The 25807-nt window shown below is 55.7% G+C and overlaps 9 protein-coding genes and 1 pseudogene across 10 annotated transcripts; all 10 read right to left on the bottom strand.

The window, feature by feature from the left end:
• Window positions 1–298: 298 nt before the first annotated feature.
• On the bottom strand, window positions 299–610 carry LBRM_20_3640 (conserved hypothetical protein; the record flags this gene model as incomplete). The annotated part of the gene is made up of 1 exon (XM_001564594.1): window positions 299–610. One exon carries the CDS (start codon window positions 608–610, stop codon window positions 299–301), a length of 312 nt encoding a protein of 103 aa, XP_001564644.1.
• A 581-nt stretch (window positions 611–1191) lies between these two features.
• LBRM_20_3630 (conserved hypothetical protein) lies at window positions 1192–2709 on the bottom strand (the record flags this gene model as incomplete). Its single annotated transcript, XM_001564593.2, has 1 exon — window positions 1192–2709. The coding sequence occupies one exon, from the start codon at window positions 2707–2709 to the stop codon at window positions 1192–1194; it is 1518 nt and encodes a 505-aa protein (XP_001564643.2).
• A 425-nt stretch (window positions 2710–3134) lies between these two features.
• LBRM_20_3620 (conserved hypothetical protein) lies at window positions 3135–4571 on the bottom strand (the record flags this gene model as incomplete). Its single annotated transcript, XM_001564592.2, has 1 exon — window positions 3135–4571. The coding sequence occupies one exon, from the start codon at window positions 4569–4571 to the stop codon at window positions 3135–3137; it is 1437 nt and encodes a 478-aa protein (XP_001564642.1).
• A 1345-nt stretch (window positions 4572–5916) lies between these two features.
• Window positions 5917–6363, bottom strand: LBRM_20_3610 (nucleolar protein family a member-like protein; the record flags this gene model as incomplete). The annotated part of the gene is made up of 1 exon (XM_001564591.1): window positions 5917–6363. One exon carries the CDS (start codon window positions 6361–6363, stop codon window positions 5917–5919), a length of 447 nt encoding a protein of 148 aa, XP_001564641.1.
• A 1156-nt stretch (window positions 6364–7519) lies between these two features.
• LBRM_20_3600 (putative adaptor gamma-1 chain) lies at window positions 7520–10021 on the bottom strand (the record flags this gene model as incomplete). The annotated part of the gene is made up of 1 exon (XM_001564590.1): window positions 7520–10021. One exon carries the CDS (start codon window positions 10019–10021, stop codon window positions 7520–7522), a length of 2502 nt encoding a protein of 833 aa, XP_001564640.1.
• A 1015-nt stretch (window positions 10022–11036) lies between these two features.
• Window positions 11037–15143, bottom strand: LBRM_20_3590 (conserved hypothetical protein; the record flags this gene model as incomplete). The annotated part of the gene is made up of 1 exon (XM_001564589.1): window positions 11037–15143. The coding sequence occupies one exon, from the start codon at window positions 15141–15143 to the stop codon at window positions 11037–11039; it is 4107 nt and encodes a 1368-aa protein (XP_001564639.1).
• Window positions 15144–16289: 1146 nt separating this feature from the next.
• Window positions 16290–16640, bottom strand: LBRM_20_3580 (hypothetical protein; the record flags this gene model as incomplete). The annotated part of the gene is made up of 1 exon (XM_001564588.1): window positions 16290–16640. One exon carries the CDS (start codon window positions 16638–16640, stop codon window positions 16290–16292), a length of 351 nt encoding a protein of 116 aa, XP_001564638.1.
• Window positions 16641–18489: 1849 nt separating this feature from the next.
• LBRM_20_3570 (conserved hypothetical protein) lies at window positions 18490–18774 on the bottom strand (the record flags this gene model as incomplete). Its single annotated transcript, XM_001564587.1, has 1 exon — window positions 18490–18774. The coding sequence occupies one exon, from the start codon at window positions 18772–18774 to the stop codon at window positions 18490–18492; it is 285 nt and encodes a 94-aa protein (XP_001564637.1).
• A 2554-nt stretch (window positions 18775–21328) lies between these two features.
• On the bottom strand, window positions 21329–21672 carry LBRM_20_3561 (annotated as a pseudogene). The gene is given in 2 exon segments: window positions 21329–21580; window positions 21583–21672. Coding segments are annotated over 2 exon segments (342 nt in total).
• Window positions 21673–24113: 2441 nt separating this feature from the next.
• On the bottom strand, window positions 24114–24926 carry LBRM_20_3560 (conserved hypothetical protein; the record flags this gene model as incomplete). Its single annotated transcript, XM_001564586.1, has 1 exon — window positions 24114–24926. One exon carries the CDS (start codon window positions 24924–24926, stop codon window positions 24114–24116), a length of 813 nt encoding a protein of 270 aa, XP_001564636.1.
• Window positions 24927–25807: the final 881 nt, after the last annotated feature.

The following is a 25807-nucleotide window of genomic DNA, read 5'->3' as shown; positions in this document are numbered from 1 at the left end:
CCGTTCTCAGTGAAGCCGCAGTACATCTGGTGTCTCTCGTTGATGTGCCCTACAGCGACTTCGCTGCGTCGCCCACGGAGTTGCGTACTTAAAACACTTTGTCGAGAAGAGGATGAGGAAAAAAGGAAGAGCGGTTGGCGTGCAGGGCTTAGCGGGACACCAAAGACGCGCAAAGCCCCGCCTCGGCACTCTCCTGCAGAGCAAAGGCATCCGAGCACACTGGGCATTCGGCACTCACGCGCTGCGTATCCTTCCTCTTCTCTTTATCTTTCTTCTTGATGACAGTGACTCTCGCGGTTTAGATGCTCTTGGGGAAGACCACTTCGTAGAACTGGTAGATGAAGGCGCACTCGACACCCCACAGGAAGAGGTTCCAGCTGCTGAGTCCTTCAATAATCTCAGGTGAGTTCTTGTACGGGTCTTCCGGGTCGAAGTTACGGAACTCCTCGGGCCACTCGGCGTAGTTGATCTGCACCTTGGCCCGTTCCTCCGGCGAGAGCTGCGGGCGGCGAACGGGGTTCTGGAAGACGAAGAAGTTGTAGTTACGGGTGCTGGCCAGCAGAGGCGCAGCAGCCGTCATCGTTGTTTTGGAGGCTAAACGGCGGAGCATGATGAAGCGCGTTAGAAGAATTGACACACAGGAGAGAAGAGTGGGCAACTAGCGAAATGACCGTTTGTTGTCGAGAGCGAAAGTCAGAGGAGTGGAAAAGAAAGAGGAGCACAACGCCGCGTGAAGGGGGAGGGGAGGGGGGGGGGGGGTAGAAGCGTACGCATAGGCGCGTTGATGAACGAATACACAGACAGGGATGTGGGCGAAAGAGGGAGAGAGAAAGAGAGAGCGTACAAGAGAGTGACAGCTTTCGTTTCCGTGGTGGTGGAGGTGAAAGGAAAAAAAAGAAGAGGTATGCCATAAGGGGTGTACACCAATGGTGCCAATGGGAAGAGAAGGCCTTTAGTGCTGCACTCGTGCACCACAGAGAGATGCGCGAATGGCCGCCACCCTCCTGCGGCGAGTAAACCGATTGATCTTTCTACGCCGGCTTCGGCTTTATTGCACTGCGATCCGGTTGGTGGCTCTGTTCTTCACAAGCAGCGGGTACGGAGGCACGGCTGAGGTTCAAAAGAGAGTCACACTCACACTCGCGCAACCCCCTCGTTCAGCTCAGCAGCCCGAAACCCACAAAAACACCCTCATCGAGGATCGAACAGGTTCACGCGTGGGATGCATAAGTTGTACCAGCTGCCCGCCTCAAAGAACTTCGAGGCCTCTTTCCATCCCACATAGCCCTTCTTGATGACCGTCTTGAGCTGTGTCGGGTAGGCGGAGTAGTGCGGGTCGAGGATCAGGTACTGCGCCTCCACTGTGTGGAGGTTTATGTGGACGCCAAGGATCGTGTGTGCGTAGCTGCTGCCCCCTATCATCACCGGCGGGGCGAGTGGGTTGCGGAAGTGTTCCATCAGCAGCAACTGCACCGAGGAATCCGTGTCCAGGTCTTTTCCACTCTCTAGACGCCTGATGGTGCACTCTAGGCCTGGCAAGTAATGCTGCAACACCAGCATAATCTCGAAGCTGCCTATCCAGTCACACGAGCCCACAAAGGCTTTCTTGTTTGCTTTGTCCGGGTCCACCACATAAAGAATCTCCTGAATTTCCCGGATGGATGGCATGACGGCGCGTATGAGACCCGCATGTTGAAACCAGGAAAGGACTGTTTGCAGACTACGGTAGGCACAGCCCCAACCATCATCGCGGAAGCCATCAACACGGTAGTGGTAGTAATCGTAGGCTCCGCTGGTCAAAACCGTCTCAGCCCCGGGCAGGGACGGCGCGGATGCCGGAGTGAGGTCAGTGTGCGGAGTGGTGGCGAGGTGCCGCTCCCACGCCTCACCAGTACGGAAGACAAAAGCCTTGTTTGCCTCGTGCTGCTGGCGCAGGTCTTCCCACGTGGACCACACTTGAACGGCATTTTCATGGTGCAGCAGACCCTGATACGGCAGCAGCAGCGCCGCGTGCTCTGCCCGCCGCTTCTCGTCATCACGGGTGTGTACGTTCACAGGGAACAGCATGCAGGCAGGCCAGCACACCTCCGTGCCGGAAAGGCTCTCCGCCTCAGTGCTGAGAAGCCTGTCGAAAAGTTGCCGAATCCCCATCACGATTTCGCTGGGGGAGTCCCCGAGAAGGACGCGAGTGGTGACATGACTACACCCCGGCGCTGCTGCAGAGGTGCTAGGCATGTCATCTAGCGTAGTGGAAATGGTGTCTGGCACCTCCGGCACGCTCATCATGTGCACATGCAGTGTTTCCGTGCGGTCACCTGGGGACGGAGTCTTCCACAGCTCTGTGCAGCGCTCCACATCTGTCCACACTGTTTCTGCGGGGTTCGCGTCGCTGGAGTCTCGCACGAGAAGGGCAGAGAACGCGATGCCGCGAGAAACACTCTTTACAACAAGGCAATGTCGCTTCAAAGTGCGCGACAGAGAGCAACGGACACGCACGCACCACGTGAACAGTACCTCCAGTATTAGCGAATCCGCCATGAACGGCTCCAGATCGGTGGCAGAGCTGACTCGATGCGTGCAGCTTTCACCTGACATGGGCAATGTAGGCAGTGCAGCCTCACCGACGATGCCAAGAATCTTGCTATGGCGTTGCAAGACATGCAGCGGGTAGAGGGCTGCGTCGGCTGCGCGAGTCATGAGATCCTCCATGGAGGCGCAGTCAGTGTGCGTGCACCCGCTTTGGTGTCCGTACATGTCTGTGTTTCGGTGATACAAGTGACGAAGACAAACTGAGCCGGAGAAACGGGGGGAGGGGGAAGGGGGTAGCGCGCACATACTGAAGTGAAAAAAGGGCGTAGCGCTAAGGCGATGGCATGACGTTGAGAGAGAGAGAGAGAGAGAGAGAGAGACGTGGTCTAACATAGGGCACCACTTTCACGCATGGCCGGTCCTTGCGCACAACACCACCGAGAGCGACCAGCGGCACGGAGGTGGCCAAGAGACCTTTACACGACTAAAGCGGGCGACCTGGGAAATGTGTGAGTATTTCTGTTGAGCAACGAAAGCGCACGCGCATGCAGCGTGCAGAGACAAAGGGGAGGAGGCACCGCGGGTATTGCCATCAGCCCGTCACCCTACCACGCCGCACCCTGTCGCACCTTTGACGGGACTGATGGCGGCATCACGAGTAGAGGAAAAATACCAGCGACAGGCGATAGGAGCGGCCCAAGCTGACTGACGCCCGGGGTAGCAGTTTGAGCTAGTGTTTTGCGCGACACGACCATCACCACCACACGGAGCTGCCACAGGAAGCTAGTGATGTCCGTGATGGAAGAGGCGGGCACCAGCCCCACTGGAAGAGGAAACTCAAAGGGCACATATGGGGTGTCGACAACGCAGAACTGAGCGTGATCGATGACACGTCTGTACGTGCAGGCGAAGTTCTCCATACCTCCTTCTCTGGTATCCGTCATGCTGGTGTTGTCTATCACCAAAGCCGACTCCGGCGTGACGTACTCGAGCAGCTCCAGCGAGGCGCTGACAGAGACTGGCACCGGAGTTTCTACGTCTTGCTGGCGATGCGTGCCGGGCCCGGCGGTGGTGTTGCTTGGCCCTTGGCTCGTCCCCAGCACAGTGAAGGAACCCTGCAGGTAGCCGCCGAGGGAAACACAAGAGGAGTGCAGGTCAACTTGAAGTATGTTGACACCCAAACATGGCACCATGAGCGACAGAGGCTGCCTCTGGGTGGCCAGGCTGCTCTGCATTCTCGCCTTCGCACTATAACGTACTGTAAGAGAAGTGCGAAGCTGTGCTTCCTGCGGGAGCATGACGTCCGCTAGCGGCGCTGCCCTCCACGGCGTGGGGACGGTGTCAAGGGGTGCAACTTGGAAGTGGAAGTTCTCGGCCACGAGCGCGGAGTCAGGGGGGAGAGGGAAGAGCGACATGAGAGGTAGCTGGGCAACAGTAGAGATGCTGTTAAAGACTGTCAGAGGTACCTTCGCCTTGCAGAGGTGTGGTAAGGTGGCCTTCGCAGTGGAGCTCGATCGCACCGTGTACCAGGTGGCAAATATGGTGATATCATGTCGGTAGTCAGCGCCGCGACCCTTGAATGTTGGCGGAGACCCCTCTGGTAGGCGAAAAACGAACTCCAGAGCCGCGCACTCGTACCTTTTCAACTGCATGTCCTCCCGCAGCATCTGTTTCCCCGTGCTGTAGAGCGTGTACACCATCTTGGATCGACTACTGCCAAGATGGGAGCTCCCTGGCCTCTCTTTCTCAGAAACTGCGGCTGGCCAGTTGATAGGCTTCATAACACTGGTGTCAAGCTCAACAAGCCCTACGAGTTCCACCCTGAGTGATCCCACGCGCACATCTGTCTCGTGTGACTCCGCCGCGGAGGAGTCCACAGAGAAGTGGTTGTTGTTTGGCGCACCTTTCAGCGGTGCCATTTTCGTTTGTGTGTCCGGCGCCACCTCGGGTACGCACGTGAGGCTCAGTCGTACCTTCACCATGTCGCCGGCGATGTACCACAACCGGTGCGGCGCGGCGCTCATGGTGAGTGAAAAGTCCATGGCTGCGAGCGCGCCTACGTCAACGCCTCGCCTCTTGGTTGTGCTGCTACTTTGGCGCCACCACGATTGGCAAGTGTGGCGGCGGTATCACCACGGTCACCGTCGTCTGCGTCAGACTCAGACCACTACTGAGAGGCACGCGCACCGCAGTCTGTTTCGGATATGCTTGTGTGTGTGTGTGTGTGTGTGCGGGAGAGTAGGGGGATGAGTAGGCATGGAAGATCCCATTCCTCTTTTCAAGTAATTCACCACAAAGAAAGCGAGGGAGAGCGCGAGGGAGGAGGGAGAAGAAGGTGATGTTCATGCATACAGAGATACAGCGCAGCGATGTGCATCCCGTCATTACGTGACGAGACCCTTCTGTACAGCAGAGGAAAGGCAACTGGAGCTATGATGTGGAAGGAAACAGATGCAAAGGAAAACAAAACGTTCGCCTCACATACGCACGCAACGCGCTTACACCTTACACTTGTGAGACAGCGGAGCGCGGTTAGTGCAACCTCCAGGATAGCAGCACATACGTGGTGTCTCGCCTGCGGCACTTCCGGTGCTACACAAAATACAGGGGAACTGATGGGCACTTGACCTACAACGCGCTCACCTGTCCAGCACGCATCGAGTTGCCCATCGGCGGGAATTCATGCCATTTAGGCCGCGAGTTGAGAGGGGGGGGGGTGAATTGTATACCCGGTTAAATCGATGATGTTAACACGAAACCAAAAGAACAATGCAGCCAAGAGGCACAGCGCTACCTTCGCTCACGCAAGAACAACGGCCTTTTCGCACCATCGCATCCACGCACCCTCTCACGGCCACGCATGGAGGTACAGTTAACATCCCACGGTGAAACACGACTCTCAGCACAGTGGGAAGAGCAACAACAAGGAGATCAACAACAACTAGAAAAAAAAAGCGTTTGTGAGAAGGGACGTGGAGAGAGCGACGCGATCTGTTCACCAGCGCCCCACGCCTGCCTCGACTCGACCCTATCCTCCCGTCGCCTGCAAAAGTCGGGGAGGGAAGGAGGGCTAAAAGTGAGTCGGAAAAAAAGAGACGCAGAGGTGGTCCCCGCATCCCCCAGCTGAGGGCACCCTGAGGTGCTTCCTTCTTTTTTTTTTTACCGTTCTTCTTTTTCAGCGCGACTTCGATTTATGGGAAAAGGAAAGGGGCTTAATCAGAGACGACAACCACCACACAAACGCCCTGCCTCTCGCTCACACACACTCTTTCGCAAGCACCACGTCGTTCTGGTTGTGCCTTCAGAAGTGTTTGTAAGAGGTTCTTTTAGTCTGTGCTGAATTCTCCGAAATGATCTGGCGAGAGCGCAGCGTGGCGCCGCTCACATCTACTCCTCCGAGTTGAGATCCTCGATAGCGAGCACGATTTTGTCATAGCTCGGCTTGAGCACCTCGTTGACCTTCAGCAGCACCACGGAGGTGGCACGCTTGCACTGGGTGGCCGTGCCGAGGTCCTGGCGCGAAGGTACCCACACGTAAGGGATCTTCGCTTCCTCGGCCATGACTGGGAAGTGCGAGACCACATCGTAGGGAGACGCGTCGGCGCCGAGCACCAGGATCCCCTTCTGGCCTTTTCGAATCGCCTTGGTGACGTCCTTTATGCCTTTCACGATACCCTTCTTTTTATTTGCCGTGACGCTCTTCTTGATGAGGGAGTACACCTTCTTGGTCATCTTGGGCTTGTCGGAGGTGATGGGCCATGAGATGGGGCAGCGGTAGAGCTCTCGATCGTAATCGTATTCCTCCGTCGCATTTGCCTGCCCCTCGTGCGACATGATAGTGAAGGATAAGGGGGGATCAAATGCGTCAAGGGGAGAACCACAAGAGAGAGAGAGAAAGAGAGAGTAAGAGTGCCGTGGAGGGGAACACTCTGAAAGAGTCCACGAGCCGTATGCAACACAGGCAACGTAGGCAGAATACTTCAGCAGCAGCACAAGAACAGAGATACACTGAGCACACGAGTTGCGCACCGAGGTCGGTCCCAGCGTTGGTTGTTGGGGAAAGAGGGGAAAGAAAGCACAGACACACGTTTCCACGACGACGAGGTCGGCACGTGAAAGAAAAACGATGCGAGAAGGGGCACAGAAGAGTCGCTCTGCGCGTGCATGCGCGCGGGTGTGGGCGGAGCAACAGTGTGAGAGAGGAGAGAAGGAAAGTATGGGAAGTAAGACTGGTGAAAGGACAGTGGTACAGAGTGGAGATGTCCGCTGCGGGTATGTTGATGGTCAGCTGTGGCGCCGTATATCCCCGCTCTTTTCTTCGTACTCTTCCACTCCGAGCACAACCATCGGGGAAAGTGAGGTGGAGCCTGCTAAGCGTCTGTAGAGGGGGTCCTCCTCAGTGCGGTTCTTCTCGTTTGTCCCCCCCCCCCCCACACCCCTCACCACCGCACACGCAAGACGCCAACCACAAAACACGACGTTGCCACACGGGCGCACACGGGGACGAAAGAGACACACAAAAAGCAGCACATCTTCCGCTTATGCATCCGTGGACGCGGCACCAAAGAAGCGCAGGAGGGCGATAGAGGAGTGCCTGGCAACGATGAGGAGGCCCGACATCGCTCCGGCAGCGTAGAAACATGCGAAGACACCGACAGTGCTCTCACCAACGACTGAAGTCTGACGAAGAACAAGAATGCCGTACAACCCTTCCGCTCGACTCGCCTGGGACGCTTCTCTCGCTGCGTCCAAGAGCGAAGCGAGGTAAAGATGTGAGGAAGATGACTGTGAGGCATGCGAGAACTCATCCAGCTGCCCCGCAGCACCATCATCACCGCAGGGAGTTGACCAGGGCGAAGAAGAAAAGGCAGGCAACACGCAAACGACAGCAGAAGCATCTTGAGAAGAGAGGGCATTTCCTTCCACACCACAAATCGGGAAAACACATGCGCACACGTGCGGTCGCTGAGCGTGCCACAACCCTGGACAGCTACAGTGTCTGGGAAACCTCGAACATCTGCTCTCGCGGGGCGCCGTGCACAGCATACGAGATCCTTACGCGCAGCGTCAGCGTGCGTGGGTTGGCCGTGTTCTGCGTGTTATCCACTTTCAGCTGTTGCGTGGCTACTCCGTACGGCATCATAGTGCTGGGCAGCGGCGCAACCTCTACTGTGCACATCCGAAGTGTGGCCACACTAAAGCTCAGTTGCTCCACCGCCTCATTGAGGTTCGACTGAACGACGAGATCGGCAAAAATGATGCTACCCTCCATCCGCCCTGAGAGAAGGACCTTGAAGTCAGAGCAGTTGAAGGCGCACACCCCTGTGACGCCCCTTGAGCCCTTGGGAGACGCTACCTCAGACTTAATGCTTGTGTCAGCTACCGGTGGCGACTCACAGGCCGCTGGTACAGACACCGCGTTGCTGTTGCCGAAAAGATCGTCAAATGTGTTGGCATTGCTCGGTGCGCGCTGTGACACTGGCGGGGCGTCACAACAAGCAGAAAAGAGTGAGCCAGCCTGTGAGGACAAGGCGACCATCGTGCTTGAAGAGTCTCTGGTGGGTGGGGGTAGGGCGGGCTTGCTGGCCCCGTCGAAGTTGAAGAGGTCGTCGAGTATGTTGGTCGTCTCCTGGAGGAGCTGCATCTCTGTCAGTGTCACAACCTCGACGGGTTTCACCGCCTCCGTCTTGGGGGCAATGGCTGGCATTTGACTAAAGCTAAACACTGCTTCCTGCGGGAAATCTACAAGAAGTGATGTATACTCGCATGCGCGCTGCTGCAGCTCGCAGTCCATGCTAGTCATGTTGCTTGCGAACGTGGCCATGGCCTGTGGCTTGGCGTCGGGGCACTTGGTCGCTACTTTCATGAGCGCTGTCAGACCATACTGCTTGATCAGAGTGAACGTTGTATTTGTGGTAAGACTGCTAAGGCACGTCGCCACGTCGGCACCCGTTAGCCCCTTCACGGCGTCGAGCAGCAACTCCACATACTCCCCAATGCACCACAGCGCAACCATGAGAAATGCCTTGCGAGCATGGTGCCGCCCGTCAAACGGGCAGGAGGCCTCCTCCCACAGTGCCTCCACCGCACGCGTCTGCACATCCTTTGTTTGACTCAAGAGAACGACAAGCAGACGGCGGGCAAAGTCCAGTGGGGCAAACTGCTTCGCCACCTTGAGGAAGCGGATAGAGTAGTCAACACGCCACATCTCACTGGGGTAGTGCGTATCAATCACGTCACAAATGTGCCGCGCCACGTCGCTCTTCATCTCTTCTGAGCACAGAGACATGTACGCAATAAGGTCTGGCACAAGAAGCCGCACGTTATTCGCGGTGATGAGCGTCACTGTCAGATCCAGCGCACGGCGGCGGATCGACAGGTCAGTATCGCGCAGGCATTCGAGAATGATAGCCTGATGCTGCACCACAGCATCGAAGTCTTTGCTTGAGTAGGTGAGCAGCGTCTGGAGCCCCACAAAGCGCAGGTTGTTATCCTTGACAGAGGAGAGGAAGCGACTGATCGTGTTCACAGCGAGGGTGCGAAGGCCTCCATCGCTCTCGATGGCGTTGATCGTGCGCACGCATTCGTACAGCACGGCACTCCCCACGTTATGCGTCGCGTCCGTGTTAGTGATCACCTGCGCGAGAACGTCGTTGAGGGCTTCCGACGTGACTTCGCTGCCAGCCCCAATGATGCGCATGAAGTGGAGCAGCTTCGCCTGCAAAAATGGGTCCGTGATGCCGCTGACGTCCTCCTCCGTAATGCGAGAGGAGAGCACGAGCCCCTTCAGCACCCTCACGGCGCCCATGGCGTGTTTCCGAAACGTGCCGATCATGTTCGCTCCAGCATCACTTTGCAAACACTCGATGACGAGTGTCAGTACGCACATGAGCGACTCGTTATTACCATCAAAGAGATCCGTGCAGTGCTCCAGAATGTAACCCGCCTGATCCGGGACTTTGCGCACCACTCGCAGCGCTGCCAGGGCAGCCTTGCTGCGCAGCTGCTGCGGGCTGTTCTGGAAGAGGCGCAGGATGGAGTCGAGAAGGTCACGGCACATGTCCTCACTGGCAATGTTGGCTGACGCGTTCAGTGAGATACCGATGAGGCAGAGCTGCTCGTAGGAGTTGCTCTGGCAAGATCCATTGATGCTGAGGTGGGCAAGCATGCGGTTCTCCACAAGCGTTAACAACTCGTGATCCTCATTGAACAAGAGCTGCAGCGAAAGGTAGCCAATGCGGATGCCGGAGAAATCGCTCTGCGACAGCAGCTTCAGCACTTCCATGTGCGCGAACTCCGTGGGGTAGCCAAGCATTCGAATATAGAGAAGTATTAGCATGTACCGCACTCGAATATATGGTTTTGCATCCGCAAAGCCCTTCCGCAGCTGCGCACTGATGATCTTTACGCTCGACCGCTCCTCCTCGGTGGTTTTGCACTGCCGAATGAGGCGAATCGCCGCCTGCAGGCGCATCGAGTCCATCGACGACATCTTGTTTTGGCTGTGTGCTGGGGGTGGTGAAATGATGAGGTTTAGGATTGCTTTCTCGGATGAGTACGCTTCCTTTTATGGGCGCTTGTGTTGTGTTGGTGAATAGGAGTACTAGAATGAGGTCAGCCCTCGGACCCTTTATTGCTAGGATGCACTTCTGTTAATCCAGGGCCTCGGCTCCTTTTGGAGAAATACGATGCTCAACTCTGTCGTTGGTACGTACGTGTGCAGTGAACGGGGGTAGTGTAGATGTTGGAGAAGAGTAGGGAAAGAGAGGGGGGGGGGATGCGGAAGCTATGAGAAGCGCGTACAATCAACACCAAGAGGCACCCAAGAATACCGGCAGGAGAAAGTGTTGCTAAGTGCTGGCTCACATACACGCAGACGGTGTAACCTTCGTGGCGCCGCTTTGTGCCTGAGCTAAGGACAGCACCTCGCGCACTTTCATTCTGAGGGTTCCGCTCCTATGCACCTGATCAACGTGGGCCACGCCGTCATGGTGCGGGGAGGGGATGTAGTAGGCGAAGACATCCATGGGAAACCTCTGCAAGATGAGCAAGACCGTGCCAAGTGGTGACAAGCTTGTCCACCAGGCCCCCTTGTGCTGAGAGTGACGTAACCGTGTGCCGCTTCCCCTTCTTATTGGACAATGCACGTTAATCATTCTTAAAGCCAAGTGCGGCTCCTGGGCACAACACGGCGAGAGAGAGGGAGAGAGTAGGAGTAGGAGTAGGGGGGGTAGGTGTAATGAGAGCTCTGGCAGAGGGCGGTGATGCGGAGCGAGCGAGCGCACGTCGTCAGAGAGTCCCTGGAAACACGCGCACAAACAAAGTACAACAGCAAGAGAGCAACAAGGTAAACAATACACACACACACACACATGAATCACGACACTGTAGCAGCACTGGAGGCATGGGTGAGGAATGCATCGCTGCCAGTGTTCTGCCTGCCAAGTGAACCCGTGGGGCCTTCGCAATGGCCACGCTTGACTAAGCAGCCGTGGCTTCTCTGGGGCCTACGATAGACTGTAGTTGCGACGCCCCTCCGTCACGGCGAGCAGCAAGCGCTCCTTCATGATCTCGCGGGTGCTGTAGGGTGGGAGCTTCAGGTAGAGGAAGCACGTGTTGCACGACGGCAGGGTCTGCTCCCTCGTGCTTTCCATCTCTTTCATTGCCACTGTGATAAGGCGACCGAGACCTGCTAAGCCGTTGAAGGGCAGCCGCGGCGATCCGGTCAGGAACTCCAGAAAATCGTGCTGCTGCGAACGTGTGAAGTCACCGCCGACAATGGAGAGTAGCATTTCTACGTGAGTACTGCCACTACTGTAGCCGCTGCCCACCGTTGTCTGCGCCCGCAGCTCCTCCTCAGTGAAGAGCGGGCGGTTGTCCTTCGCGTCGGCACCGCATAGGAGAACACTGCGCTCCTCATCGCTTAGGCACCACAGCGCCTCCACCTCCATCACCGAGAGCAAGCCCCATTGAAAGTAGCGCAGATTCTCCAGCGCCACCTCCAAGCGAGTGATCATCGTGTATTGCATGTGCTTCTCCAGGTCCGCATGAGTTCTCAGGGGAGTGCCATCGTTCATCTCGAGTTCCGCCGCCGCCAACTCAGTCTCCGAAATGCGTCGCAGCTGCGCAAAGCTCCTATGCAACGCCGGGTCCAGCACCTCCAGCAAGTTCCTCAGTGCCGCCGCAGTCGATGCAGAAAGTGAGGGGCACTTGCCAGCGTTCTGATGCAAGGGAAGCCCTAGGGAGGGAAGCATCAACAGTGGCCATGCCTGCGGGAGCAGGTCCATGTTCATGCGATAATCATCGATGAAGGAGCGGGCACAGGCGGCACCTAGGGCGAAGAACTCCTTGAGAAAGAGTGCCTTGGTCGTCGGAAAAGCCAGCATCACCGGATCTGCCCCACCGTCATCCTCTGTCATAAACCAAAACTTCGGCTCTGTGCGGAAGTACACGGAGAGCTCCGTGTACACCTCCTGCGATGGACCGCTGCCAAAGCCCTCCTCGCCCTCAAAGGTGAAGTCGACCTTCAACAGCAGAGTGGGAAGGCCGCAGAGACGGTCATGCAAGACTCGAAGCAGCCTGGGCTTATCGTTGCGTGGCACTTGTATCTTGTGCTCCTTCGACGACTCGAGACCAACACCGGAGTTTGTGAACACCATCGCCGACCGATCATACAGTGCTTGGAAGGCAAAACGGCGGCAGTCAATTGCAACGTAGCGAGTGATGAGGTGCTTCACGGAGAGCGGCAGATGCGGGGCCAGGTGTGTTGTGAGACACCGAAGCTCCGCCGGCACTGCGCGTGCGCCGCCAAGAAACACGAAGGCACCAGCGCTCTCGTACACCTTCAGGAGGCACCGCTGAACGCCTAAGTCTTGTCCACAAGCTCGGCCAAAAACAGAGATCAGCGCACCAAGAAGAGAGGCGTCCGTGGCAGCAGCCGCACGTAGCGCGATCGAAGGACCAGGGCAGACGAGCCCGCAAGGGCACGGCGTGTAGATGTCCCCAAGATGCACAATCTGCCTTTGAAGAGAAGCAATCGGCATGGCAGCGGGGACGAGACCCATTTCCTCAGTGAAGAGCACCGCTCGCGTCCGCGAAACAGATGTGTCCGTTGACTTGCCACCCAAGGCGTGCCATGCCGCGAGAATGTCCTGCGCCGTCGCTGTCAGGGAACCGTTCGCCCGGTTACAGCGCGTCCTCGCACATGTAGCGCAGAGATCATAGTCACACTCACGGCATGACCACGCATCATGAAGGTCACTAGCACCGCATCCGTCGCACTTCCAGTTGCAGCCGTGGTGATGGTGCAGGGAGTGCTGCTGAGGACATGTGAACTTACCAGATCGGCCGCTATCGCACAGGGTCACCTCTACCATCTCCCCCTCCTCCAGAATCTGCCTCAGCGTCTTCGACTGCTGGAGCTGGAGCGCCATGTCCTGCAGCCGCTTCACTACCAGGCCTGTTAGAAGATGTTCCAGCTGCCGGACCCATCCAGCAGGTGCAACGCCATTCGGCTGGTCTGTGCTGTCTCTACCTACCACAGAGACGTCAGTAAAATTGTACACAGTCTCTCTGCATTCAGCGGTGTCCCAAGCGCATGTCTCGGAGAACGCGAGTGTCTCGAGCAGCTCCTCAACATCACTGCGGCCACCATGCTGCAACACGTGGCGAAGCTCCTCTGGTCCCACCTTCGGTACCCCGCCACGGGGAAGTAGCAGTGGTGTCGACGGTAGACTAGCAGCCTCACGGCGCAACATCTGCACTACCGGGCTCCGCTCCGGGGTCCCTGATGCACTGCGCTGCAGAATCCTCTCTGTGACACCCGCATCAAGCAGCGTGCCCGCCCACGCCCTGTCGTGGCGCACAAGTGCCTCTGAAACTTGTTCGATAAGAGGAGTGACGCTGTTCGCCAGAAAACTGCACAGCGCGGCACTCGTGGCACTCTTCGCGTGCGGCCCGGCAACCAGCAGCACCTGCAGTAGCACAGATTGGCCGTAAGTGGCGACGTCGCCGCCGTTGTGCGAGGTGGCTCCAAGGTGCTCCAAGAGGGCAGCTACATCATGCCTACGAAGTGCAAACGCCAGCTCGCATGCGCGTGACGCCGGGCACTGAAGAGACGGCACGACAGGCACGGATGCCGCTGCGGCATACGCACATGGAACTGGCTGGAAGAGAACCCTGCAGCCAAGGTCGAAGGGCCACAGTAACTCACGCATCGTGGAGAGGTGCACGCAGCTCCCGCGCTTCTTTAAGTCCAGCACATCTTGAGCGGCGAAAAACCCCTTGGTAAGCCGGAGGCAGTCCTCCTTCGAAAACCGCCGTGCATACTCGTCATCACCGACCGACCACCATAAGTGCTCCGGTGTTGGTACCGTCTTTGCAGCAAACAGGTTTGCAATGAGAATTAGCAGCGGCCACTCTGGCTCTGGCAGGTGCCACTTGGCACCCTCGCCGTTGCGCAACAGGTCCTCTCCTTGCCTTTCGTCGTCCTCGCCTTCCTCATCCCCAGTCCCCAGTAGGGATGTCGTGGCTGCACCGCTGGGACCGGGGACGACCTCACGACTCACAAACGGGTTCGTAATAGTCAATGTCGTGCGCACGCTGCGGGTCAACTCGCGCGCAAGGTCCATCGCAACGGCGACACAGGTGTCAGCCGACACACTAGCAAGGCACGACGCGTCGGAAAGAACAGCATTGGCGCAGCTGAACACAGTACTGCGAAAGTCACGGTCAAGGTTCGGTGTAGCGCACACCCTCTGGCAGAGGTGTAGCAAGACGAGTGCCTCATCAGGGCCTTCGCTGCGACCCCTATCCACTCCTGCGACAGACCCGGGCGCCGCCTGTGCCGAGTTTGAGGCAGTGCTGCGCTTGCGTTTGCGGGATTTCTCTTCACCAGCGGGCGAGTTCACTTTCTTGGTCTCTGACGTCCTCACTGCGTACGCCCTCAGCGTCACGGCGCCCTCTGTAAGGTGCCGAAGGAGGCGCAGCCAATCGTGATTCATCTCCATAGACTCGAGCGCCACGAACCTGCTCCGAAATAGGTCACGGATCAGGGCAGTCAAGTGTGGCTGCGAGGATAGTTGCGTACTGCGCAGCAGTACGCAGCACATCCGCAGCGCTTGCAGGCACATATCCAACGATACGTCCATCACCGACCTGCAGAAGTTCAGCTGCTCTTGGGGCGGTGGCAAAGCTGCCTGCACCGCCTTATCGCTCTGCGCTGCAGCTGACATGCACTGAAGCAACTCCTCCTGCAGCTCCCACCGCTTTGTGTGAACAAACTCGAAGTGGGCGTCACTCCTTGATGACCCATACATTATGCGAGTAACTCGCTTAAGCGCTGACCGGACGCATTCAGCCAGTTTTGCGCGTAATTTCGAGGACAGGCTCGAGATGAACTTCTCAAGAAGAATTCGAACCGCGCGTACGGAGAGCACTGTGGCATCGCCACCGAGGTGCTGGCAGTGCAGGAGCTCGTGCAGCATCCCGAGCGGCTGCTTTAGGGGCGGGTCATCGCTACCCTCCGCAATCACAAGCTCTGTGCAAATTTCCAGGAGAGACGTGTACGTTTCTTCGTCTGCCTGTCTCGTTGCCTCATCACTCGGGGAGGCCATCTCGTACTAAGAAGGAGTGAAGTCAGTGTAAGAGCACGCCGTCCACTAGCGCAACAGTACCAGAAAGACAGTCCGTGGTGGTGGAGCTGTGGGAGAATCGAGTTAACCAACGCGTGGCGGTGATGGTAGTCCGGGTGTCTCTCACGGCAGGCGCCAAAAGCGCACCTTCATGTAGGAAGGAAGGGGAACTTTGTGTGTGTGTTTTTTTTTTATATATTGTTTGGCCTTCCCCCGGGTCCCGATGCGAAGCCCCACAGTGCACTGTGAGAGTCGAGGAGGCACACACACGTCAACAGAGTCAACTGCGTCACCAGCAAAGATGACTGTGAGCCAATCAAAGAAGAGAAAGGGAGGAAGCACGGTTGAGAGCAAAGGGAGCCCGTTGGTACAAAGCGGGAGAGTAAGACACCCAGCGTACGTGGTGGAAAGACATCACTGCGGTAGGGTGCGAAAGAGGCGGTGGAGCAAGAAGAAGCGAGGCGTCTGCGTCATGAAGCTCTCGGTCCTGTTGCGATAGCCACTGCAGAATACCCTACGCTCAACGAGGTTCGGCAGGGCGTGTGGTGAAGTGCCCGAGTGATGCTTCAGCCTCCCGTAAGCGCTTCCCTGCAGTGCCCTGACTTTGCTTCGCCGGTTTCGTGTTGAATGATGGAAAGGAACAGAAAAGAAACGAATGCGAAGAGCTCAGAGGAAAAGAAAAAAACGGAAAAACACAAAAATAATAATAAAACAAACACAATGCCATCAGGGCCCGGCAATAATAACGCCTTCAGTGGTTCAGGTTGTTGATATACCCCATTGTCGTACCCCTCTGTGGGGTTGTCGCACCCTCGTAGAAGGAGAGGGGAGGAACTGCCCTCCCCTCCCCCCCCCCAAAAAAAAAAAACGCAGGTGACCGTGTGCGGAAGGGGACTGGCACTAAAATACGGAAACGCGAATTACGTGGTCATGGAGGGTGGCGGGCCCAGCAAGAGGTATTCTGCACGCCAACTAACCGACAGTGCTAGCGCCCCACCAAAGAGTGCGAGCGAGTTAGGCGAAGCCAACCACGCGGGTACTCCACAGTCTTCTATCCACAACAACTACGGCGTCGGTGGTACAAGTGTGCTCTGCGCAGTTCTTGAGCGTGCACCAAATCCTGTTCATCTAGTATGCGGCAGAATTCATGCCAGCACACTCACAGGCACTCATATCATGGCGAGAGGTGGTGCAGATGCACTTGGGCAGGATGACCTTCAGCTCACTTATGCTAGCCTTGACCGGCTCTTGAAAGACAAGGTCGCCTAGGCTGTGCAGATTGTGGACTTCCTTCTTGCACAACTGACCGCGCATGATCAACTGTGTCGCGTAGTTGTATTCCTTTAATCCGTGGAACACTTCGAAGCAGAGAGTTGCTCTGTCGAAGATTTCCTGTACTTGTGTCGCCTTCGCTTCAGCCCTCCTCGTCTCCAGCAGCAGCTGCTGAGGGCTGCCGGCGAGATTGAGGAAGGCATTCATGCTCAGCGAGGTGTACGCGACGAGGGAGGCCCGAAAAAGGTGTTCCTCAAGTGAAGTGGAAGAGCGATGGTAGAGGAAGGGCCTGCCGGAGTTGTGTGCGCGACTGCATTTTGTTCTCTGGCATGAAGAATTCTTTGGTATCTCTTAGGAATCCGGGAACCGTATTGCAGCTCCCTTGGACACCACCTTTGCTAGTAGGACATGGCCTGCATCTTCCTGACGAGGGTACACGGGCTGCATCTGCCCTGGTACTGCTACAAGCCATAGAGAGTCGAATCTACTATCGTCACGGCAAGCGGAAGAGCAGAAGGGTCTCTGCAGAAAGGACACTCACGGCGCCTTGTCTCGGGAGCTGAAGTGATGACGTCGGTAACGACTCCAACAAAGTGCATCACGTCAAGTTCTTTGCAGTCTTCGTCAATCAGGGGAAGCCCACTTGGACCGCTCAAGAATGCCTTCTTCTCGAAGTGCCACCTACTGGCGCTTTAGAGAAATGACCGTTAGAGGTGCGTTAACCACTGCGTCTCTAAACACAAGGCGGGTACACCAAGAAGACCTGTATAACTGTCCCCGTTGGTGCGCCCACTGCGTCCAAAACTAGTCTTGATCCATTAGCGCAACGTGCACGGTGCCTACAAAAGACCGGCGACAAGAGGCAGATCGATTCGTAAAGGGGCCTGGCACACTGAAATCAAATGTAAGGGTGGGTGCAAGAGACGTGTGTGTCCCCAGGAAACGGCAGTCCCTCACACTCCCGCCGCAGTCGCGACATTTTTTTTTTTTACTTTGCGTTGTCACAACGCCACAGCAAACGTCGACATGAAAAAAATCAAAAAACAACGAAGGAGAGCAGGCGCCTGACATAAGAACAGAGGTCGCCCATCTGCCACCAGGCTCAATTCTGCATCATTTCGGTTGCCTTCATGGAAAATAAACTACCCAGTGTGTGGTGTCCGTCGGCTCAGCGCCCCCCTTCCCTCCCCCGCTGTGTGGGAGGGAAGCCCACGCAGCCACCCCGCCCCCTCCCACTCTCCCTGCGTATACCGAGCGGCCTCTGGACAGGGCCAGGTACCTAGGATGTAGGGAGGTCAGAGCGATGTAGCGCTACGAATGCCGGGGGCGAGGTTGGGTCCTGGATGGCGTTGCGTCGGAGCGAGCCGCGACAGTGAGCACGCTTGGGTCATCCCTACGACAGGCAGCGTGTCAGCTCGTCTCGGGCAGCGGCTGTGAGGCGAGCTGCGCCGCAGGTGACTGGTGTTTGGAGGCAGAGGTCGCGCGCTGGCCACCGAGGCGGCACCGCTGCAGCACGTCTGCCCCGCGGTTGCGCACCACGCGATGGGTCTGTGACAGACCGGGAGCCGAGGGGAGATCGCCTTATGTTCTCCGAGGAAATAAACAGATCAATGGAAAAAGAAAAATTCATATCAAGGAAACAATATTCAATGTTCCTCTAGCCTTAAGGGAGAGGGCATTTGGGACGTGTACTTGTCGTCCAGGTGGGTGTGCGTCACTGCCCCTACCGTTGCACATGCACGGAACGCACGTACGCAGGCATGCGTGTCGTCCTTCGAAGTCCCCATTCGGCAGCCAAAGTCAGAGCGGAAAGAGTCAGTGAAGCGCACGCCTCATCTTTGACAGCTACATGGGGATCACACGGCGGCACAGAGAAAATTAGAGTAAGTTGATGGGGAAGGAGTGGTGAGGGCTTGAGGATGAAAAACGATAAGAAAACGCACGTTTTAGGTAGGAAAAACTAAATGACGACACGTCGGCAGTAACGCCGTCACGAATTAGGAAGGTGCACAGCGAAGACTCTGACGGAACACGGCCTTCTCTGTCAGAACAATGCTTAATTGTGGCGGAAGAACTTCCAACTCATCCATGTGGTGTAGACGCTCACACACAGACCCTGAAAGATGAGTGGGGCTGCTATAACGTTAAAAATATCTTGCCTGACAGAGGTAGTGGTATTCAGACCGATACGTGGGGGAGAACCGCCGTCGACACTTCGAAGAACGCAGCGCGCCATCCCAACGAAGGTGAACAGAGTGAAGAGGATGATGCCTACGAAGGCGGGCCATGCGTAAACCAAGCGTAGAAAGGGCTTTTCACGGTAATCGGGTATGTCTAACATTATCGTGTGCTCGCTTCACACGACTATAGTGGTGAGTATAATCCAAACAGCGCACGTGGGACGGCCAGAGAACCTTCGCAGATGAGAGACAAGGGAGCGGGGGGGGGGGGCGAGAGGGAACAAGACAAAGCTGAGAGCTAGAAGTGCGTATGTGCGTGAAAAAGGGTGAGGTTTAGCCACGAGGTGCAAAGCAGGGCTACAACACCCAATGGAAGAGGTAAATAGTAGCAAAACTAAAAGCTGAGAAGATAAAGTACAGAACCGACGAAATTATCACGAGACGCAAGCAACAGTGTATGACGGAGCGGAACAAGGCGATGTTTTCGAAGTGCGTGGTGAGGGGGCCCTCTGCTTCTTGTTTGAGTGGGCAGCGGATAGCAACTAATTTTCCTATGTTCGGGCAGTGTGGCTGCGGATTTCTTGCGAGCATGTATGAGAATGAGACAACAAAATAAAGAGACCCAGTGTGAAATGAGAGAGTACCCCGCTGCTTCGTTGGACGGTGCAACACGCACGACCGTGCACTGGTCCGCAGCGTCAATGAAAAGGGGTGGGTGGAGCTTGGCGTAGAACTCCACAGAATACGGCGATGATAAGAAACAAACAGATTAGTAGAGAGACAAAGACACAGAGAGGGAGGAAGATAGAGTAGTAAGACGAATGCGGTCAGCACTCTGCGTCAGATGAATAGTACTACGGTTTTCTGGCCATTGGGAAGGGAAGGACGATGCGCTCGCGTATTTGCAGAGAACGGGAGCAGCGTTTTCAACTACCAAACGGCGTGGATCCCTTGAGAAAACACACACAACTCAAGCGCGAAGATGAGAAGGGGAAGCGAAAGAGTCGCGTTCGTGAGTAAAGGCGACGTGGGCGCCTCATACGACGCTTGAAATCCTCCCGCAAGCATGCCTCCTTCACCATCAAAAGAAGATGGCGGAGCTGTCCTTGCTACAGGGCAATGCACCACCGTGGTCATTGCGTCTACTACTGGGTTGAGATGCAACCTCGGTGCCGCAGTCCTCGTTGGCTCCACTTGTGGTTTGCTGTTCTGCCAATGCCCTAAAAAGCCTCAAAATAAACTACAATATGGTAGGCATTTTGTCTCTACGGCACACATACGACTTGTCGCTGCAGGGAGTACGCGGTGCACATCCTGAACCGTTGCCCTTTGGACTCCTTGACAGCGCGCCATGCAGTATTTCAAAGAAGGCGAGTAGAACATAAAAGAGGACTGTACCTCCTCCCATATTCCCGATGAAGAATGTCTCACAAAGCCACTCGGCCATCCTTTTTTTTTTCGTTGTTTTGATTTTGCATGACACCTCAGCTGTATTATGTTGCCCCTGCGTATTTGGCTTTCGCAGCAGTGGACGTGGCGGAGACGAGTACAGGCGAGCAGAGGCTCTCCTTACGAGTAAAGCCACGAAAATTCGCCTACACACCACACTCCACGTGCCACAACCTAAGCCAACACGTATGCAGTACCGTAGACGTTGACATCGGTAAACTAAAGACAAATAGATGAAAAAAAAAAACGAAAAACGGTCCCCATAACAAGGAAAGAGGAAAGCAATCAAAGCAGATGCAGGGGTGCGCACAGGCAAAGGAGAAAAACGCCCGATTGCGTCGCATACCCACAGAGACACACATGCAACAGTGTTCGTACCAAAGAAGGGGGAAGGGCAAGGAAAGCTCACGGTCGAAACCCCTGCATGTCGACCCAGAGACAACTCTACAACACGAGGAACGTTGAGAGCACAGAGTTGCGTACATACTAAAGTCGTTCATTTCTCTATGGCGTGGCTGCAAAAACGATAAAGAAATGCCGACATGAAGTGGCTCCGGGAAAAAAAAATTTGCTATCCAAAGCGTGCATTATCTCCTAGAGCAAGAGATCAGCTAAACTCGGCTCCCGGTCTGTCACAGGCCCATCGCGTGGTGCGCAACCGCGGGGCAGACGTGCTGCAGCGATGCCGCCTCGGTGGCCAGCGCGCGACCTCTGCCTCCAAACACCAGTCACCTGCGGCGCAGCTCGCCTCACAGCCGCTGCCCGAGACGAGCTGACACGCTGCCTGTCGTAGGGATGGCCCAAGCGTGCTCACTGTCGCGGCTCGCTCCGACGCAACGCCATCCAGGACCCAACCTCGCCCCCGGCATTCGTAGCGCTACATCGCTCTGACCTCCCTACATCCTAGGTACCTGGCCCTGTCCAGAGGCCGCTCGGTATACGCAGGGAGAGTGGGAGGGGGCGGGGTGGCTCTGCGTGGGCTTCCCTCCCACACAGCGGGGGAGGGAGGGGGGGCGCTGAGCCGACGGACACCACACACTGAGGTGTGTCTATCCGCTCCCAAGGGTCAAGCAAAAAGTCGGAGAAGTTAACACAGCGATTTATTGACGAGAACAATCGCAGATGACACGCACGCGCACGGAGAGACGGTGGGACTCTTGAGAGACCCATCAGCTTTGTGGAGAACAATAAGAGCTAACGAAGAAGAGAAAGACATGTAGCAAAAAAAACACAACAGAAGCAAAAGAGAAAAGAAAAACAGAATTGTCAGTTGTGCTTAAAAAACTTCCATCCAATCCAGGTGCCATAGAGGCAGAAGAAAAGAAGTTGAGGCGAGACACCGACCCAGAGAACGCGATGCCAGCGTGGGTCAAGGATCGGCAAAGCACGGTGACCTGTCATCGTTTCCTCTGTTAGGCAGGTGCACATGCTGTACACAAACCACACCATAAAAAGCAGAGAATAGATCAATGTGGTGTAGCCGAAGAACAAAGGGGGCTTGTCGAGGTCAGGAGGTGAAAGGCGTTCCCCTCCGCTACGCTCTCATTGATGGTGAGGGAAGCATCGTACATCGGAGACTCCATGTTCACGGTAGCAAAAATGCGCTGCATGCGGTCACTCTTGGAATGGGGATAACCAACCAACAACGCAGAGAGCAACAATAGCGCCTCGAGTGGTGTCTCTTGTACTTGATTACTCTTTTTATTTGGAAGTCGCGAAGATGAGGGCCAAGATGCCTCGATCGTGGCTGCGCACCCCTCTTTCGGACTCGAGTCTGTGCCTTCTGTCGAACGTGCGGGCCAAAACAGAATCGACTAGCAGAAGGGACTCGAGGAAAGAGTTGGGGAAATATGGAGAGAAGAATAGAGAGGGAGAGAGAGAATGGGCGGGGCAGGAAAAACAAAGCACAGGAGAGAAGAAGGGAGAAAACCAGAAACCAAAAGGCGCACACACAAAAAAAATTTGTAATAACCAAATAAGAGCGGCAGTCAGAGGCGTTGATGAACAGAGTTGACGCCGAAATGCAAGGAAGAGATACAAATCTCCCGGCAAAGCAAAAAAAAAAAAAACGGCAGGAAACCTAAAGAATGCAAAGGCAGTGGTTTGTGGGTTGTGTGTGGGTGTTTTGTTCTGCAATGTATCGGGGCTGTTCTTATGCCTTTGCGTTATAGAAAGAAAGAGCAAAGTGGGGGGAAGGAGGGGGGAGGAAGGCGGCAGACAAAGCGATGATAAACAAAGCCTCACAGACGCACACGCACACTAGCTTCGAGCTAACCGCAGAGAAGCACAAAAGCGAGCTACAAACGTATCGACCAGTATTTGAGTCAAGACGCTGCTCCAACGTGGTGCTTCAAGCGAAAAATGAGGGACTGTGGGGGCAGGGTCCAAAGAAGAAGAGCAAGCGATGCTTGGGCTCTTGGCTTTCGTGCGTTCTCTAATAAAAAAAGTGAACCAAAGAGTCAATTAAGTACCAAGAATGAGGTGGTAAAGGGCGGCGAAACAAAATCCTCAGGAGTAGGCTGATTTGATGTGTAAATACGAGTGACTGACCGACACGGATATCAGCCCTGATAGTTGTCAGATTGATGAACTCTATTCGCTAGAGCAGCGTAAGACGCAGAGAAGATTTGATGAGAAGCAGATTGAGTGAGAGGCTAATCATGATGATTGTGGAATGGGGAGATGCGTTACAGTACGAGGTCTGCCCACGGGTATTGAGAGTTCGACGCGCCTCCAGCCGAAGAGCGAAACGATGCGGGGGGGAGGGGGGGGGGCGTCGCCACCACGAGTGCCTTCACTTTCAGTTTGACATCCCTTCGTGGGGTGTGCAGACCCTGAGCCCTGTGGGGGGGGGGGGGGGAATTCCCACTAAAGTTCTCTTTTCACCCCACGTGTTGTATAGTTGTGATTTGTTCGTCTCGCCTAACTGGTGTTCACGTCATGTTTCTGCCGTGTAAATGACGCTGAGTAAGCAACGAAGTCCGATGCAGAAAGCAAGAGAGAGAGAGAGAGAAAAAAAAAAAAGTCTGGGGAAAGTTCGCTGGGCTGCTATTTGTGTATCGAAGCCGCCTTGTCAACCGGGGAAGAGGGTGGTATCTGACCAACAGCATCAATGTGCCTCCTCCGTTTCCACAATACCAGAAGACAGAAAGACAGACGAGGTGCCGCGCAAAAAAAAAAAAGAGAGAAGGATACGACACACCCCCGACACAGTAAGACAACGAGCGAGGGAACACGGTGCGACAAGGAGCGGCACGCAGGGATACAAACGCACACACACACACACACATACCGACACCTAACGGGGTCAAAAGACCTTCACGTACAGCTAATCGACTTCGGCTTCCTGTAAGGGAAACATGCGAGTGGGCTCTGTGGAGCGGTTAGCCTTTGCATCAGCTACATGCGATGCCTTCATACAGGCACCGGAAGAGAGCAAGACAGCGCGAAAAAGCCAAACGGGCCACGGCGTACCAGCCAGCAAGGAACGACTACCATATCAACAGCCTGGCATACAAACGCACGCACCCACCCACACACACACAGCAGAGCTCGAACAAAGGAAAATAGGAGAGTAATAAAGGAGTGTTGTTGAGGGAGAGCGAGGGAGGCAACGTGCGTAGCACATGACACCCCACAACAACAACTAAACATACAGGGGAAAAAAAGCATACCATCTACTGTGCATTTCTGAGCATAAGAGGAGGGGAGGAATTAGTGTCTTGTCCGAGCATCATTGGGCTCGCATAGTGATTCGCGTGGTGACAACTCTAGATGGAGAACAAGGAAGATCGTGAGACATAAGTGATGGGAAGGGAGGAGAGCACAGCAGCCTCGTGCTGCGGCGTCAATGCTGCGAGCAAAATTGACGCCAACCGCATCCAAGACATAAAAAGCAAGAGCAGGCACACAACTGGGGAATCGACTAAAAGAAAAGCAGGCAAGGCACGCTCCCTATCGCTGGCTATGTTGATGCACACATGAACACCAAATGGGGAGGTGAAGCATATGTTCTCTGACTTCTGGTGAAGCGAGTGGCCTCTTGATGCGACTAGTACGCGCGTGGTGCACGCGAAAGTTTGCTGTATCGGGGTGTGTAGGCGCCTGGGCCGGGCGTCTGACTACTGCTACCCCATGCCTTCAGAGACGTCACAGCGTGTGCGTGGCTACGATTGAAACACTGCTCCGCGGCAAAGTCCGTGCTGAGGAAGTACTTCCCGCTCTGGCCAAGCAGAGGACGAAAGCGACGTTCTCGACTAAAGGTACACGTATGCGGGTTGTCTTCTAGCAAGAAAGTCCCCATGAGAAGAGTGCTGTCTTGCTGGGCCGCATCGCGTAGTGCATTTTTGATGGCGAGATGCGGAGTCGCTTTTAGCATACGTCGCCGCTCCTGCTCCGATGGAATAGGCCTCAGGCCAGCAAGCAGAAGAGAGTCGTGATGGGAGCTTTTTGAATGCCGCTCACGACTTCCGTGCGATGCGGGGCAGGCCGCAAGAGACTCCATCTCGCTGCGGGGGTGAGCGCCGGTAAGACCGGGAGTTGAGTTTGTTCTCGCTGCGCCCGCATGCGTCGACACACTGCCCGAAATCCATCCCGTCCGCTGTCCCTCCGCGGATCCACGCTTGCCCTGGAGCAGTTCCTTGCGCTGAGCCTCAAGGCGCTCACGACGGTGCTTCAGCTCCTCTAGCTCTCGGTGAATCACGTCCAGGTGGGGTTGCACTTCATTGTGTAGATGCTTCGCGTGGCACGTGGCGCGGGTGGCCTCGTCACAAGGGGCGCTTTGAAGCGGCAGGGAGCCACTCGAGGCGTTGGACGAAGGCGTCTCGTTCGTACGGTCGCTAAGTTGAAAGGAAGTAGCTGACATGGAAGAAGAGAGCCACGGAGAAAAAGAAGGGGAGAGAAATCGTGGACTTGGGTGGGGGAGTAATGGTGCCAAACTCACAGCAGTGGAAAAGCAGAGGCAAATCGGAGGTACTGAGGCCAGTGTTTCCGCGTGTATATGTTTGCTAGTAGCCTCCGGAGACCCGTAGCTCGCTACTGTTCGTCCCCTTTTCAGTCAACACCACGGTAGTGAATGAAGCGGTGGGAGTGGTGACGCAGTGAGTTCGAGAACGTTCAGTCTGTTGTCTACAGGAGTGTATGAGCGGGATGTGAAGTATCTCGAATATGTGACGCTCAAATGCAGCGTGGATAGGTGGGATGAAGGGGGGGGGCCGAGAAGGTAAAATTCGCATTGTGCACAGTTAATTCGTGAAGGACTCGCGAGAGAACGCCTGCCAACGGCAACGACTCTCGACTCTGTACAGCACCCGTAGATGTCAGCAGACGACATAGTGCGACTACAATGCCTCACATCGACACCAGCAGGTCTACACGAACGCGCAGAGCAGTGTGAGCGTGACAGCGGAGACTTTAGTTGGTACGCGCTCTAAAGGCGTAGGAGGCTGAAGAGGCACTGGTTGCAGATCTGCCGCCAGTGCTGCCAGAAGACCCGAACACTTCTGACCTCCATAGTTTCTTCGCTTTTCTTTTCTTCGAATACCCCCGTGTCTGCACTGGTCTCACGGGCGTCCGTCGCTCCCTCTTTTCTCTTGCTGAATTTCGTCGTGCTGCTTGCGGAGAGGTAGCGTGAGTAACGCCATTTGACGTAAGCCGCACGTAAGAGGAAGAAGAAAAAAAAAACAAGCGTGGCGACAACCGTTGACGGGGAGGTCAGCGGCATCGATGAGAACGCGTTAAACGATG

This window comes from Leishmania braziliensis (assembly GCF_000002845.2).
Source record: "Leishmania braziliensis MHOM/BR/75/M2904 contig, possible fusion of chromosomes 20 and 34".
Lineage (NCBI taxonomy): Eukaryota > Euglenozoa > Kinetoplastea > Trypanosomatida > Trypanosomatidae > Leishmania > Leishmania braziliensis.
This window is presented reverse-complemented; position numbering and strand designations above follow the sequence as displayed.